This window comes from Erpetoichthys calabaricus, chromosome 2 (assembly GCF_900747795.2).
Source record: "Erpetoichthys calabaricus chromosome 2, fErpCal1.3, whole genome shotgun sequence".
Lineage (NCBI taxonomy): Eukaryota > Metazoa > Chordata > Cladistia > Polypteriformes > Polypteridae > Erpetoichthys > Erpetoichthys calabaricus.
Window position 1 is genome coordinate 137,252,829 of NC_041395.2, and position 14,763 is coordinate 137,267,591.

At 37.5% G+C, this 14,763-nt stretch overlaps 1 protein-coding gene across 1 annotated transcript; it reads left to right on the forward strand.

Annotated features, from left to right (window-relative positions):
- Positions 1-764: 764 nt before the first annotated feature.
- LOC114646382 (transmembrane 4 L6 family member 1-like) lies at positions 765-6,534 on the forward strand. The gene is made up of 4 exons (XM_028794558.2): positions 765-1,170; positions 4,160-4,249; positions 4,345-4,487; positions 4,942-6,534. The coding sequence occupies exons 1-4, from the start codon at positions 994-996 to the stop codon at positions 5,144-5,146; spliced, it is 615 nt and encodes a 204-aa protein (XP_028650391.1). The 5' UTR covers positions 765-993; the 3' UTR covers positions 5,147-6,534.
- The last annotated feature ends 8,229 nt before the right edge of the window (positions 6,535-14,763 follow it).

Sequence of the window (14,763 nt, forward strand, 5' to 3'; positions counted from 1 at the left end):
AGCTGGGAAGTTGAACCCAGCTAATGGTAACCACTGTGCCACCATGCCTCTCAACTCTAGTTGTATTGTTTTAGCAAATATAGTAAAATTCATTAAAGAGCAGATTTCTATAAAGACGTACACAAAATAAAATTAGATAATACATAAGAAACTGAAATGTTTACGTTTGAAAAGTGAGAAAATGTGTAACTTTAAAGCGTAAGCAATAAAATACTAAACGTTAAACGTCATTTATATTGACTATGAAACTTTAAAACAAGCTATTGGCCAACACTGGATCAGGAGCTCATTAATGACATTCATCCATTCTTTCTCATTAATCGTTTTCTAATAAAGGGACACCAGGAGCAAAATCCATCCAGACAGTACAGGGTGCAAGACTGGAAGCCCTTAACTGAAAGCTAAAAATAAAAAATTAAATTAAAAAATAAAACGAATGGGTACCTATAACGGTTTTTTTGCTGGTAGCTCAACGCCACAGACAGCTTTCTTTTTTCTTGTTGAGATACCAACTTTAAGGAAAAACTCATTGATCTCAATTGCGTAAACCCTGATGATGCATATGCCTGCATACCGCTGGACAGGACACTAGTAGCTCATGAAATGACCGAAGAAGGTAGTACCGGCAATGCCATAACTGATCTCGTGCCCATCCAGGTCATGTCTCGGTGCTCGTGCACGTTGCTACTTTCGTAGGTTAAGCCGCGCACGCGACTGCTGGAATGCGCGTAAACAGCGCAACCGGCTTTGAGAGCACTTCTGGTTGCTTCACGCCCTCCACCTTTCTGGGTTGGTTAGTGATGCATGACCCCAGGGTGGCCATCTGCTGTTTTCTCTGGACTCGTACTTACAAGTTCAGATAGAAAGTGTATATAAGGTTTAAATCGGGTACCCGACGTTCTTTTCTGTGTGGGTAAAACTCCGGTTGCAGTTGCTTTTGTTATTAAGAACATTTTTTTCATCTTTTTTTAATTCATCATTTTGCTCTTCAGCATGTGTGTACGGAGGTGCTCAAAGTGCCTTGGCTTTTCCTTAATACCCTTGGCACTGGGCTGTATTGCTGCCAACATACTTCTTTTTTTTCCAAATGCAGACTCTGAACCCGCTGAAAGTAACGGTCTCAGTCACTTCGTTTGGTTCTTTCATGGGATAATTGGGGCTGGAATTGTGGTAAGTACTTAGACGATGTTGGACTGTCTTTCTTTTGGCTAACAGTTGCATGTGTGTCTGAAAATTTTAGATTATGAAAGCTAAAAGCGTGTGATATTGCATCATGGCCTTTGCGCATTTCAAAACAATTCTGTCTCTGTAATGCATGTAAAGTATCATGTTTAATAGAGGATATATTCTACATATTATGACGTAGTAAGATGTGAGCTCCATCATCTACCTTTTTTTTGTTTTGAATTGCTTTCACACAGGTCAAATTCCGTTATTTATATAATCAAAAAATGAAGAAATAAATGAATAAATAAATACTCTAGTACAATGACATAGAAGCACAAGAAATGTTACATTTTACAGAAATCCTGACACTTTCATTCAACCAGTGTGTGTTTGTTCTTGATTGTATAAATGACGTTGTTACCAGATTCACCATTTATTTTAAAATGCCTGTATGAAAAAGAAATTGTAAGTTCTCAAGATGTATATCTTCATGAACAAAATACATATATTTTGAGGAGCTTCGATTGTGTAGGTTAGATTAGCACTGATAGTCCAGCACCCCTTCCAGGGTTAGTACACACCTTGTGCTCAGTATTGCTTGGATGATCAAAACGGTTAGGACTGAAATTAGATGAAGGGATGGATGAGGACAGAATAGAAAACCCATTTCTCTTTGTCTTCTCATTTCCAAAGAATTACATATTTGTTAAAGGATAGCTTTGTCGTTTATGAATTTGAGATTATTTTTTTCATATATATTCATTGCCTGTGTTGTAAAGCGCATCTGAATTTATAAATGGAAAACAAAGTGTCTCCTCCAGTGATTTACAAATGGGGTCAGTGTGGGACCGAAAGAAGATCCCATCACTGTAATATTTCCCAGCTATACTTGTGAAGACTTTGAAAATACGGCACTACAGGAATAGTTAGACCACTGCACATCACTGTCTACAAATACGGTAATTTAGATTAAATTCACAATTAGGATATATACGCAATAACTACAAAATATGGATGGAAAAATACATTAAAAAATTCCTAAAATCCTGGTTAATGTTTATTCAGGATACCATTTTCAGATTTGTCAGACATTTTTTTATTTATTTCCAGCATTTGTAGGTCTAATGTTAAAATTATTTTTTGTACCAAACCAAATGCTTTTTACACTTTGTGCTAAGTAAAGTGACTATGCCGTAGTGCAGTCTTATTATATGCTGCCACCTCCTGGTCATATATAATTTTGTGATGATGAATTAAAAAGCACACAGCAAGCCTATACTCAGGTAATTGATGGTAAGTTTCATAGGAAGTATACTTTATACAATAATATTTGATTCTGAAGATGTTGTTGGTTAGAAACACTGATGTCATTTAGGCACACCAATATAGAAATTAAAAGAGAGCTCTGAGTCCCTTCTTCATTCTGATCTATCTTACATACGCACCCATAGTGCCCTTCATTGTCTATCCTATATAATTCCTTTCTAATTACCAGTCTTTGCTGTAAAGGCATAACTAATATTTAATTTTTGATCTGTCTCCTCTGGATGCTTTGTTAGTGGACATACACCGATTAGCCACAACTTTCATCTAGCTGCCTAGTATTGTGCAGGTCTCCCTCATGCCACCAGAACTGTTCTGAACACGGACTACACAAGACCTCTGAAGGTGTCCTATGTTTCTCCAGCACATCCCACAGATGATCATTTGGATTGAGTCCTGTGGTAGATGAAGGCAAAGTCAAAACCTTGAACTCTTTCCCATGTTTCTTAAAACATTCCAGACCAATATTTACAGTGTGGCAGGATGCATTATCCTGTTGAAAGAGGTCACTGCCATTAAGGAATGCCATTGCAATGCAGCGGTGTACATGTTCTACAACAATCTTTAGGTAGGGGGTATGTGTCAAAGTAAAATTCACATGAATGCCAGGGCCCAAAGTTTCCCAGCAAAATATTGCCTTGAGGATCACACCGCCTCTGCTGGCTTGCCATTTTCCCATAGTGCATCCTGCTGCCATCTCTTTGCCAGGTAAACGACAAACATTCACCCATTCATCTTCATGATCTAAAAGAAAATGCGATTCATCAGACCAGGACAGCTTCTTCCATTGCTCTTCTGATGCTCATGTGCCCATTTGCTGGCACTTTCAGTGGTGGACAATGGTCAACATGGTCACTCTGACTGGTCTGCGGTTACACAGCCCCATATGAAGCAAGCTGTAATGATCTGTGTGCTCTATCACCTGTTCATGGACAGCATCAAGTTTTCGGCAATTTGTGCTACAGTAGCTCTTCTGTGAGATCAGCCCAGACATGCCAGCCTTTACTCCCTTTGTGCATCAATAAACCTTGGGCACCCATGACCCTGTTGCTGGTTCCCTGGTTGTCCTTTCTTGGACCATTTTTTGTAGGAACTAACCATAATATACCAAGAACACCCCACAAGACCTGTCATTTTGGCCCTTGCTAAAGTTGCTCAGATCCTTACGGTTGCCCAGTTTTTCTTCTTCCAACAAATCACCTTTAAGGTTTGAATGTTCACATGTTGCCTAAAATATCCCAGCCCTTGACAGGTGCCATTGTAAAAAAGATAATCAATGCCATTCACTTCAGATGTTAGTGGTTTTAGTGTTGGGGCTAATCAGTGTATACTTATATCAAATTGCTGTCTTGCTACAGTGCTTTATCTTTAGTTTTTTTTAACTCTAAATCTTATCTTGTTTAAACAGTATAGGTAAATGAAAGATGAATACAGAATACCAAGATATTATTATTAGAATGTTTATTTTTCTTCAAAAGACCTACAGCTTGAGACTGATTGTGAAGAACTGTAAAAGAACAGTGCAGCCAGAGACAATGATTTTCTTGATATATTTTGTGTAATAAAACCACACTTATTTTTAAATGAAATGTTTTCAGATAATAAAGCTATCAGAAAAAGTGAGCAAACTGTCTGAGTTTAATAAATGGGAACTTTGTTTTTCCTACAGATGTTTCTTCCAGCTACCTTTTTTATTGTTGCAACCAAAGAGGATGTCTGTGGCTGCTGCGAGCGCAACTCATGTCACAATAGGTGTCCAGTAAGTTAGGACTTCTTAGTAGCCTTGAGCTGGCAGTGATGGCACAAGTTTTAATGTCCACAACTGGCTAATTGTGTTTTTCTTGACCTGTTCAGTTACTCTCATCCATTTTGGTGGCCTTGATTGGAATAGTTGGATCTGGGTACTGTGTCATTGTGTCTGTGCTGGGGCTCCTACAAGGACCAAAATGCAACTCAGATGGCAGTTTGGAATACCCTTTTGAAAATGACAATGGAAAGTAAGTCTCCAAATTATTTTTTTATATATTTCAATATACTGAATTTAGTGACATTTTTATTAATCCAGACACTGCTGAAAATCCTTAACTTTAGAAGACTTAGTAGCTAGTAAGTTATATGACTACATGACATGCTTCAGTAAAATCAGAACACAGACTTGATAAGAAATAATCAAGAATAAATCTCAACTTTCATAGGTGTCTCATTGTGGAGAAACTGGTTTATTAGGAAAGGCTAATGTTTTTGCAAAGAGAGCTCCTTAGATCTCAACATCCACCCATTTATTCAACCCAGTTATTCAAATTTTTGGATAACAGGAAGCTTAGTTTCTCTTTATTTTAGCTATTGTGCAAAGCCTGCTACCTCTTCTTATACTAGAGACTTACCCGCTGGGTGTTTTGCTAATCCTAAACTCACTTTGCAGTGTTAACTCTTTTATTAATTCCATGACAGCTATCTAACAAACTACACCTACTGGAATGACAAGTGCAAAAGTCCCAAAAATGTGGTGCTGTGGAACGTCACCCTGTTCTCCATTCTCCTGCTCTTCAGTGGAATTCAAGCGATCATCTGCTTTCTACAAATCATTAATGTCATAATTGGGGCAATGTGTGGACCCTGCAGCAGGGGGCAGGCCTATAACATTAACAAAGCATGAAGTGAAGACTTTCTCTTATCAAGGTATTGAAGAAGGAGTAGAATTCTGAGGGCATAGGTTATTTATTTTTGTATTATTCCTTTTTATTGCTTTCTTTGCTTTTTTATTTAACTGAAATGTATTATTTTTAAATATTAAAAAGGTCATACAGCTCCACATGATTAACACAATACAAGTGACAGTAAGTAGCACATACTAGTTAAGGAGTCTGTTGTTTGGTGTGTAACCATAAGCAGGATACATGCCCTGAGTAGCTTTTAAAAATAATGAAAATATAAATGGTGCTACAGTTATTATTACAAATGCATTTGTGAATATTAAGTTACTTAACAGATGTTTAAATAAATTATTACTCAAAATAATAAAATCTTGCATAATGTATATTCAAGAATATCATCACTTTTCCTTACATTAGTTTAGTATTCTTTAACTTTAATCCTAGTGACTAAATGGTAACCGGAATTATATTACTGGAAAAGATGGAAACATAATTATTAATATGTAAATGCTAGTGTGCAGTCAGGGACATCGCTAATACTGTATAACAATACGAGGGAGTGGCACAGTCAACTTCTAAGCACACACACCAATGACCACGATCTAGCAAAATCACACTGGATCTTTGCCAACAAGCCATCTTGATGTGTGCCACACTCATAGAACAGTCTTAGGAAACTAAACCAGTGTTCTAGGTCAGCCCACGTCTTTGACTTAAGCTGTGTAATCCTGTGCATTGCTTAAATTGCCTTAGAACTGCAAAAAACATGTCTTAAATATTGTATTATAGGTCTTTAATTCTATTGTGCCTTTGTATGGTGTTCACCATTGATAGGTGCCACAGAAAAGTAATAATCCACCATTTATATCAAATGCGTCCTCTTTGAAAATTGTTAATAAATGGAAAGTTGCTGAACATAAACAATGGCTAGAGGTGAAGGAAGAGGTACTAGGGCACAAGGTGTCTGAAAAGTGGAAAGTCTGTCATTTTCAATGAATAACGATGAATTTTGATAGGTATGGCAGTAAATGTTTTGACATTTTGGTACATTGTATTACAACAGACTGCTCACTTCTGCTTCAGCTCAGCTTGTCAGTGCCAGAATGATTCCTGTCCAGACTCACAGCAAAAGTCAAGGGAAAGCTACATTGTAAGTGTGTCTTCTGCAGAGTATCAACATCTTAGACAGTGCAGCTGCACAAACTAGTAAGGTGTGAGGAAACTGATATGTATATAAATACGTGTCAAAGCAATTATATACAGTATGACAGTGTACATATTTCATAAATAAATAAGAACTGATCAACATTTATTGAAAAAATATAATAAACACTTTTCCTATATATGTATACTATGAACATAAAAATGTAATAAACAAATTATAATTTTCTATTGTTTTGTATTAGTACAGTCCATAAGGATAATGTATTTTACATTCCAATTTCACTTTCCTCTATGAGTGTTTGTGTGTGGATGTGTGTGTAGGATTGGGCTGAATTGGAACAAATGGGTTCAGAAAATGGGCAGATAAATTTTATATCTTCCTCTTACAAAGGACGCAAGGCAGAAACTAACCTTAGATGAAATCCCAACCCACTGCAGTGCCCACACCCATCCTCATTTAAACTGTGCCTTCTGTAGAGTACCAATATAATCCAACATTATGTTCTTAATAAAAATTAAAAAGTCAGTTAAGGGACAGTATTTGGTGCATTTCTGATCTTGCATGTGAAAAGCATGTGAGTATACTACAGTATCAATTCTAATTACATGATAAATACTGTATAAACTAAACCCTGTGTAGCTTCACATTGTTATTAATGAATCTGAATAATTATATAAAAGTTCTTTGGCTCCATTTAATCACAGTTAATGATTATGTTAACTCATTATCCAAAGGTCATGTGAAAAGACAATTTCCCCTCGGGATTAATACAAGTGTACCAAATACCAAAAAAAAATTTTTTTTTGCATAATACTTGCCACTGCTGGTCCCTTCTACATGTGATGCCTGCCTGCCTGTCTGGATCCATCAGCACTTTCAAATACAGTGGGTATGGAAAGTATTCAGACCCCCTTCAATTTTTCACTCTTTGTCATATTGCAGCCATTTGCTAAAATCATTTAAATTAATTTTTTCCCTCATTAATGTACACACAGCACCCCATATTGACAGACAAAAAAAAGAATTTTTGAAATTGTTGCAGATTTATTGAAAAAGAAAAACTGAAATATCACATGGTCCTAAGTATTCAGACCCTTTGCTCAGTATTTAGTAGAAGCACCCTTTTGAGCTAATACAGCCATGAGTCTTCTTGGGAAAGATGCAACAAGTTTTTCACACCTGGATTTGGGGATCCTCTGCCATTCCTCCTTGAAGATCCTCTCCAGTTCTGTCAGGTTGGATGGTAAATGTTGGTGGACAGCCATTTTTAGGTCTCTCCAGAGATGCTCAATTGGGTTTAAGTCAGGGCTCTGGCTGGGCCATTCAAGAACAGTCACAGAGTTGTTGTGAATCCACTCCTTCGTTATTTTAGCTGTGTGCTTAGGGTCATTGTCTTGTTGGAAGGTAAACCTTCGGCCCAGTCTGAGGTCCTTAGCACTCTGGAGAAGGTTTTTGTCCAGGATATCCCCGTACTTGGCCGCATTCATCTTTCCCTCGATTGCAACCAGTCGTCCTGTCCCTGCAGCTGAAAAACACCCCCACAGCATGATGCTGCCACTGCCATGCTTCACTGTGGGGACTGTATTGGACAAGTGATGAGCAGTGCCTGGTTGTCTCCACACATACCTCAGTGCAAGACACATGACAGCCCGCATGGAGTTTGCTAAAAGACACCTGAAGGACTCTGAGATGGTGAGAAATAAGATTCTCTGGTCTGATGAGACCAAGATAGAACTTCTTGGCCTTAATTCTAAGCGGTATGTGTGAAGACAAAAAATTGCAGAAAATGGCAAATACAAAAGAAGATAGTTGCAGTGTGCAAAACCACAGCTCTGTTTCATGAAAGTTTCATTCCATTACACATGTGCCCATTTCAAAGATTACCATCTCCAATGGACTGGCTGAAAATTTAGTGACAAGATTGGCAAGAGTGGCTTCTTGTATTAGATAACCCATTCAGAACTAGAGAAGGCAAACATACAGTACTTGAACAGAGGCTACGTGCTTAAAAATATACAGATGTCATTTTAATGATAGATAGATAGATAGATAGATAGATAGATAGATAGATAGATAGATAGATAGATAGATAGATAGATAGATAGATAGATAGATAGATAGATAGATAGATAGATAGATAGATAGATAGATAGATAGATAGATAGATTTCCTCATTCCAAGCACCAAAACACCAAAAAGAAAGGAAAGATGGATGAAATTATGTCATCTTAGACCAGAAGAAAGACATTGAGCCTCTGGAAGCTGTTAAGGAAAAGTCTAGAAATCAAACAACACGCAACATGGATTGAAGAAAAATTCAAAAGTGAATCCAGAAACGTTTGTACAATGGCTAGCAGTAAAGCACTTCCCAACAGATTAATTGACCTGGAATGGGAAACAACACTCAACATCTTAGACACTAAGAAACACAGAGTGAAAAGAAGTCAGTTGGAGTGACAAATGGCCAATACCCAAATGCAAAGACTTGGAGAGGTAAATATGACCAAAAGAAGTACATTAAGGCCCCAGAAACTTTGTTAAGTAGGATACAAATCAACAAAGAAAAAGTTCTGTATGGAAAGTTCCAAGACCTACTATGCAATAAAAAAGGGAAGAAACCATTGCATGGTGTTTATGGCTTCATTAAGGGATGCCCAGCACTGACTCTAACCAGGTAATTTTGTTTGAACTGAATGCTAATATCAATTTTTGTAAATGTGTAATTTTAAGTACTTAAATGTTAAATAGTGTCCTTGTGAGCTAGCAAGCTAACATTAGCATTAAATCTTAAAAGTAAATATTCTTGTTCAATCCAATACTAAAACAAACAACAGCAACAATAACAGAAATTATAACAAAAAAAGCTTTATTAAGAATGCGCAAATTTTCTCCTCCAAATAATGGGCTCCCACAAGTGTGCTTCAAAATGACGTTGGAGGGTCAAGGAAGTACTGTTATTTATTCTAATCAATCAACAAATTGGAAATTAGAAAATTGTGACAAAAGCAGAGGAAATAAATGTGAGTGGAATTTTCAAATGGTGCAGAATATAGTTGACCAATTGGGTGGGCAGAGCATAAATTTGGGTGGGCTTTGCCCAACGCTGTCCATTTCTAGATCTGGCCATGGAAGAGCATGGAAGGTACTGTACTGTACTGTTACATTTTCGTGGGACAGTTGGACGCAAATACGAAACAGTGGTCCGCGCTGATGAGACAGTGGCACGAGATGGTGGCACAGGACAGTGGCCTGTGCTCACGGGCGACTGTTTTCGCTCTCACAGGCCAATGGCTTGCCTTCCATTACAGGATACAGAACCGCAACTCCATAGTGCACCGGGCTGAGTGTAAGTGTGGGCCTTCTATCACGGCACAGGACACTCATTACAATATCCACGGTTAATAACCCCAGTGCAGGTGTCCTTATAACATATAACTTTTTTTTTTTTTTCTCCTGAATTCAAACATCATTACACCACAACATGTGATGTCTGCAATTAAAACAGGCGTAAGACAAAAATAAAATAAACAGCATCACAGTAGCCAACTGTACTGTTTTGTTTGTCCAGAGCAAGGCTCCCCAGAAATGTTTTTGCTTTCATTTGTTTCACCTGTATTCTGAAAAGGGAATTGGGTTCAAATTTTAGCACGGAAGAGCACAAGCGGAAAGAGACTTCAGCACAACAAGAAAATAACTAGCGTCCTAAGGACTAATAAGAATGTGCATGTTTCATTAGTGAGAAGTAATTAGGGTGTAAAAATGATCTCAAGATAAAGCACAATACAACAGTTATATGGACAGGCTAGTAAAAGACTGAGAGCATAAGTATCTGTTCATAAAGAGGAACATATTCTTTAAATACAGTATATTTGGTAGCACCAGGTGTGAAACTAAAAAAGCTAAAAAGGGGCATCATGTTAAAAAAACATTCACCTAGGTAGGCAGGTGGGAGAAAGGGAAAGTAATTATAAATTAAATCACAGGTAGTCAAGGGATGAGCATATTACAGGTGTTAAATAACTGCAACAGTTCATTTAAATGAATACTTAATTTTTTAAATAATGTAATTTAATAATTTACAATTTAATGAAAAGGGAGCTGATAAACGTACTAACACAAATTTTTATAAGGAGACCAATATAATGCAATTCTGTTTGATGTTGGAACTTTTGTAGTGTAACTTGGATGAGTCAGTCCTTCTTGAGTTGTGACAGAGCTCGGTTGTTCACGTAGGTGAAAGTAAAGAATGCACTCTCTTCTCAGGCATCAATCTAAGAACTGGAAATGTCAAACCATTTTCAGGACCTTTCTGAACTGGACAGTGACTCTGAAAACACTGAGGTGGTAAGCAGGTATGAGGAACCAATGAATCATCTCAAAACATGTCCACAAAGAGAGAGACAGGTAGTGATTGTGGTTGACTTACTCTGTAGAGGTATTGAAATGCTGGTTTGTCCAGGAGCAGACACTGTTGTATGGTGTATTGTCTTCTGGGTCCACAGGTACAGGGAACTCCCTGGGAGGGTGGATAGGCTGTTGGCCATAGAGGTGTGGATCGAGATGTCATTGTCCATGTTGGAACGCATTACATAAATTAAGGCAAGTTATCAGTTCTACAGTAAGAAGTTAAAGAGTTATGTGCCAAGCTGAGGTACAGAATTGACAAGGTAGTCTCTCAAGGTCTTGGTGTAAACTCATGGCTCAAACATTTGAGTAGGACAGAAAGGTATAGGTTTATGGGACATTGGGACTCTTTCTGGAAAAGAAGGCACCTGTTCCGTTGCGATGGCTTACATTTGAACAGAAGGGGTACCGATATATCAGGGAAGTATATGAGTAGGTTAGTCAAGGATTGTGGGCAAGGGAATTTAGGACAGGCCAGGTGATTGGTATTTTATATGATTCTGTCAAATAAAAACTAAATAGAATAAATGACTGCATATCTGAATTTGTAATTAAGTTGCAGTTATTAGTCTTTTAGTTGACTAGTGAAAAATGTCCCAGCTACTTTTTATAGGCATGGTATTATTACTTCCTTGGCACTCCTGAGACTATGTTTTTAGTGATTTTCATTTTCTCATAAAATGTGCAGTTTCATTGTTTGGAAAGGTAGAAATTTCTTTTCTTCATTAGCTATTTTATTGGGGCATGTTGAAGTTCACTCAAAAATGAAACATCAGCAAAAATAGGTATGGTCTGGAAATCCCACATAATAAACTTACCAGAGTCATTCTGCATAACCAGAATGCATCCTGAAAATAATTTAAACAGTTAGAAAATTACATTGATATTATAAACATATGAATATACACACATAACACAAAAACACTGTGTATGACCATGTTTTTCCAGATGAGCCTTGAAGTTGTGTTGTCTTAGTACTACCTTCCTACACTTAAGACAATGCGAGTGAGTTCCTTTCTGCTCTTTTGCGTTTTGGCAGAAGCAAGGAATGATAAACTTTTCTGTCGGCCAAGAACATCAGTTTCAGTGTGCACTTTACTTTAAACATTGCTTTTAGAAATACTACAACAGGTATAAACTTTTAAAAACTAATAACAATTAAAATCAGAAAATGTCAAGGATTTATTACCACTAAAAAAACACTTTAATTTTTACTTTTAAAAAGTTGAATTTTTTTATTACTATATATAGCCCCTTAAAGTTTTAAGTTTTCTTAAAAATGCATTTTTCCCCCATATGTACGTGGGTTTTAACAGATTACTGATCCACAACCCTATTCTCTCCACAAACATATTGTTAGAATTATAAGCAAACTCCATCAAACCTGGTTGCATAATTGCATTAAGATGTTAATGTGAGATTTCTTTATGTTATTGGAAATGCATAAACTGGATTACCTGTACCACTGTCACTATAATGAACTGCATATTTATAACATTATTTTTTTTGTATGTGCTCCACTGATGCTTTGGTCATGTTGCAGCAGTAAGGACATTGGCGGCCTGGAAGCATTTAATCTGTCTGCAAAACTAAATTTGTATTTCAGCATACTGGAAAAACAGAAGAAAAAACAACTCTAAATACAAAAAGGCATGACATTTGATATCAATAACCTCACATTTCAAAAGCAAGATATCAAATTTTAAAAGTGGGATATCAAATTTTATGAGCCTGATATCAAATTTTATGAACATGATATCAAAATGACAAAATATGATGTGTGTTTAAAATGCATATATATTAACATTTAAGCTATCATATGAAATTTCAAAAGTGCAATATCATATTTTTAAAACTTGATATCAAATTTCAAAAACGCGATATCAAGGTTTAAAACCCTAATATCAAATTTCAAAAGCTTGATATCAAATATTAAAAGCGCAATATCAAATTTTATAAGCCCAATATCAAATTTCTAATTACTGATATCAACGTTTTGAAAGAAGATATCAAATTACAGGAATTCAGTGTTAAAACGGGTTGCCATAGTGGGGCGAACTGTTGTTCTGTAGAGGCGAGCTAGTGAAGGCAGGCTAGTGTGTCTGTACAGAAGGGTGAGCTATTGGTGAATGAGGGCGGCCCGAGACAGTGTGACGGGGCTGGACGTGGGGAGAGGGTGCACTAGCCCGTGAACTTGCTTATTTTATTTTGATTTTTGCCTTGCCTCTGGTTTAATTGCAAAAATTACTTATTGTAGTGTCATGCTGTTTGAATTCAGGAGAAAAAAGGTTATGTGTTATAATGGCTAGTGCACTTGCATTTATTAGCCCTTAGCTCGGTGTCATGTGGAGTGTGTGAAGGCACCTCAGTAACCTATAATGCAGGAGAAGCCATTGTCCTGTGCGCGACAGTCACTGCCTCGTGAAACTGTGCGTTGGATTGTCCGGATACTCATCTAATTGAACCATTTCGGTAGGTGCAGCTCTACCATCATGGCGTTCTGCGTGCGCGCCAAGCGGCCCGTGACGTCAAAGGGCATTTCCATGAAGTGTACCCCCGCTCGATGAAACGATCGAGTATCCGCGAGTTTAAATGGTCAAGAAGGACCGGGGTTTGGCAATGAAGTGGTCAGGTCTCTCGTCGAAATCAAAGGCGAGACGTAACATGCTGCATGGAATGAGCCGTTGTCCGCCTGTAGATTCTTAAAAGTGTAATCAACTGACTGTTGAGGAGCATTGTCTAAGGTCCTGTGGGAGACTTCATCTGGCCTTGCATTTCGGACAGTAGGGTCTGTTTATTTCGGATTTCCTCAGCTGTGATATTTACAGACGGTAATGCAGGTGAGTACTAACGTGCCATTTTGCATTTATAAAAACAGTTAATGCTCCAAAATTAAGGTTTACATTTCACATTTGCCTTTAGCCAGGGTCACTCCATGCAACACTGGATCTATCCGTGGACGTGACGGCGCTGCATCATAGGGACACAATTGCACAGGCGGAGAGCTCAGAATTGCTAGCCTGAAATGCACCGTTGTAAATTGAACTGTTCGATCTCAAATTTCTTTACAGACAAAAATGGTTATCAAAGCAAATATTGACCACTCACCTTAGCAAAACACGCATTCTGTAAATAAACTACCTGCCCCCACTTGCCCTTTAAGCAGCGATAAAACTCGCTCTATTTGAACTGAATTCTGACGATTACTTGTGTGACGTGTACGTTCTGGTAAACCAAATATGCTTTTTACGGGAATTCCACATGGAGGTACGCCACTAGTCAGTTTTACTTTTTAACCGTTTTTCTGGTGTTGTAATCTAAAAGCACATGCCAGACTCAAAGTGGAATGTTTGCCACCAGATGAGTTAGATCTGCCTTGATTCAAAAGTAGCACCGATGAAACAATTCTGCTGTTTGACCATCCGTGAAATAGAAAATAGAGAGAACTGCATTTTGGCAAAATGTGTATTTTACACGACTTTACCATTTTCTGCAGTGCACAGCTTAACCAGTTTCTTTGATATTGTAGTGACCAGAAAAAGTTCAGGGTTGTTGTTTTAACGGCTCTAAAGGTCAGTGTGACTTTGATATGTGATGAGTTATTTTGGTTGTTATGCACAGTAAAAACGCGGTTTTTTTTGGTTGTTGTTTGTTCACAGGCTCGGTGTATATAGATAGATACTTTATTAATCCCAAGGGGAAATTCACAAGTGTATGGACTCACACTAAAAGCGCTCCGTACTCTGAGCTAGAGCAGCGACCTGTTAAGCAGTATCTTTTTCATTAAATTCAATGAAAATTTATTGCTGAATAATTCTGGATGACGTTTAGTTAATTGTTAAAGGCTTCCTGACAGATATCTTTGTCGTGGACCAGTTTTTTTAGCCGCGGCGTGACAATATTCTTTTAACTTGAAAGGGATGCGGCGGTTTGTATAATACACTATTAGCACTTCTAGGCGTTCGCTTCTGTTCTCCTGCTTACACAAGGGGTGACGTGTCATTTCTTAAAGTTATAAATGTGCAGTTACCAATAAATTTGATTTGTTTT

Bases quoted from the DNA above. Each gene is read 5' to 3' on its own strand.
- LOC114646382 (XM_028794558.2), top strand. From the start codon at position 994: ATGTGTGTACGGAGGTGCTCAAAGTGCCTTGGCTTTTCCTTAATACCC. The intron at 1,171-4,159 runs GTAAGTACTTAG...TTTTTCCTACAG, and splicing joins TAATTGGGGCTGGAATTGTG to ATGTTTCTTCCAGCTACCTT. The intron at 4,250-4,344 runs GTAAGTTAGGAC...TGACCTGTTCAG, and splicing joins CATGTCACAATAGGTGTCCA to TTACTCTCATCCATTTTGGT.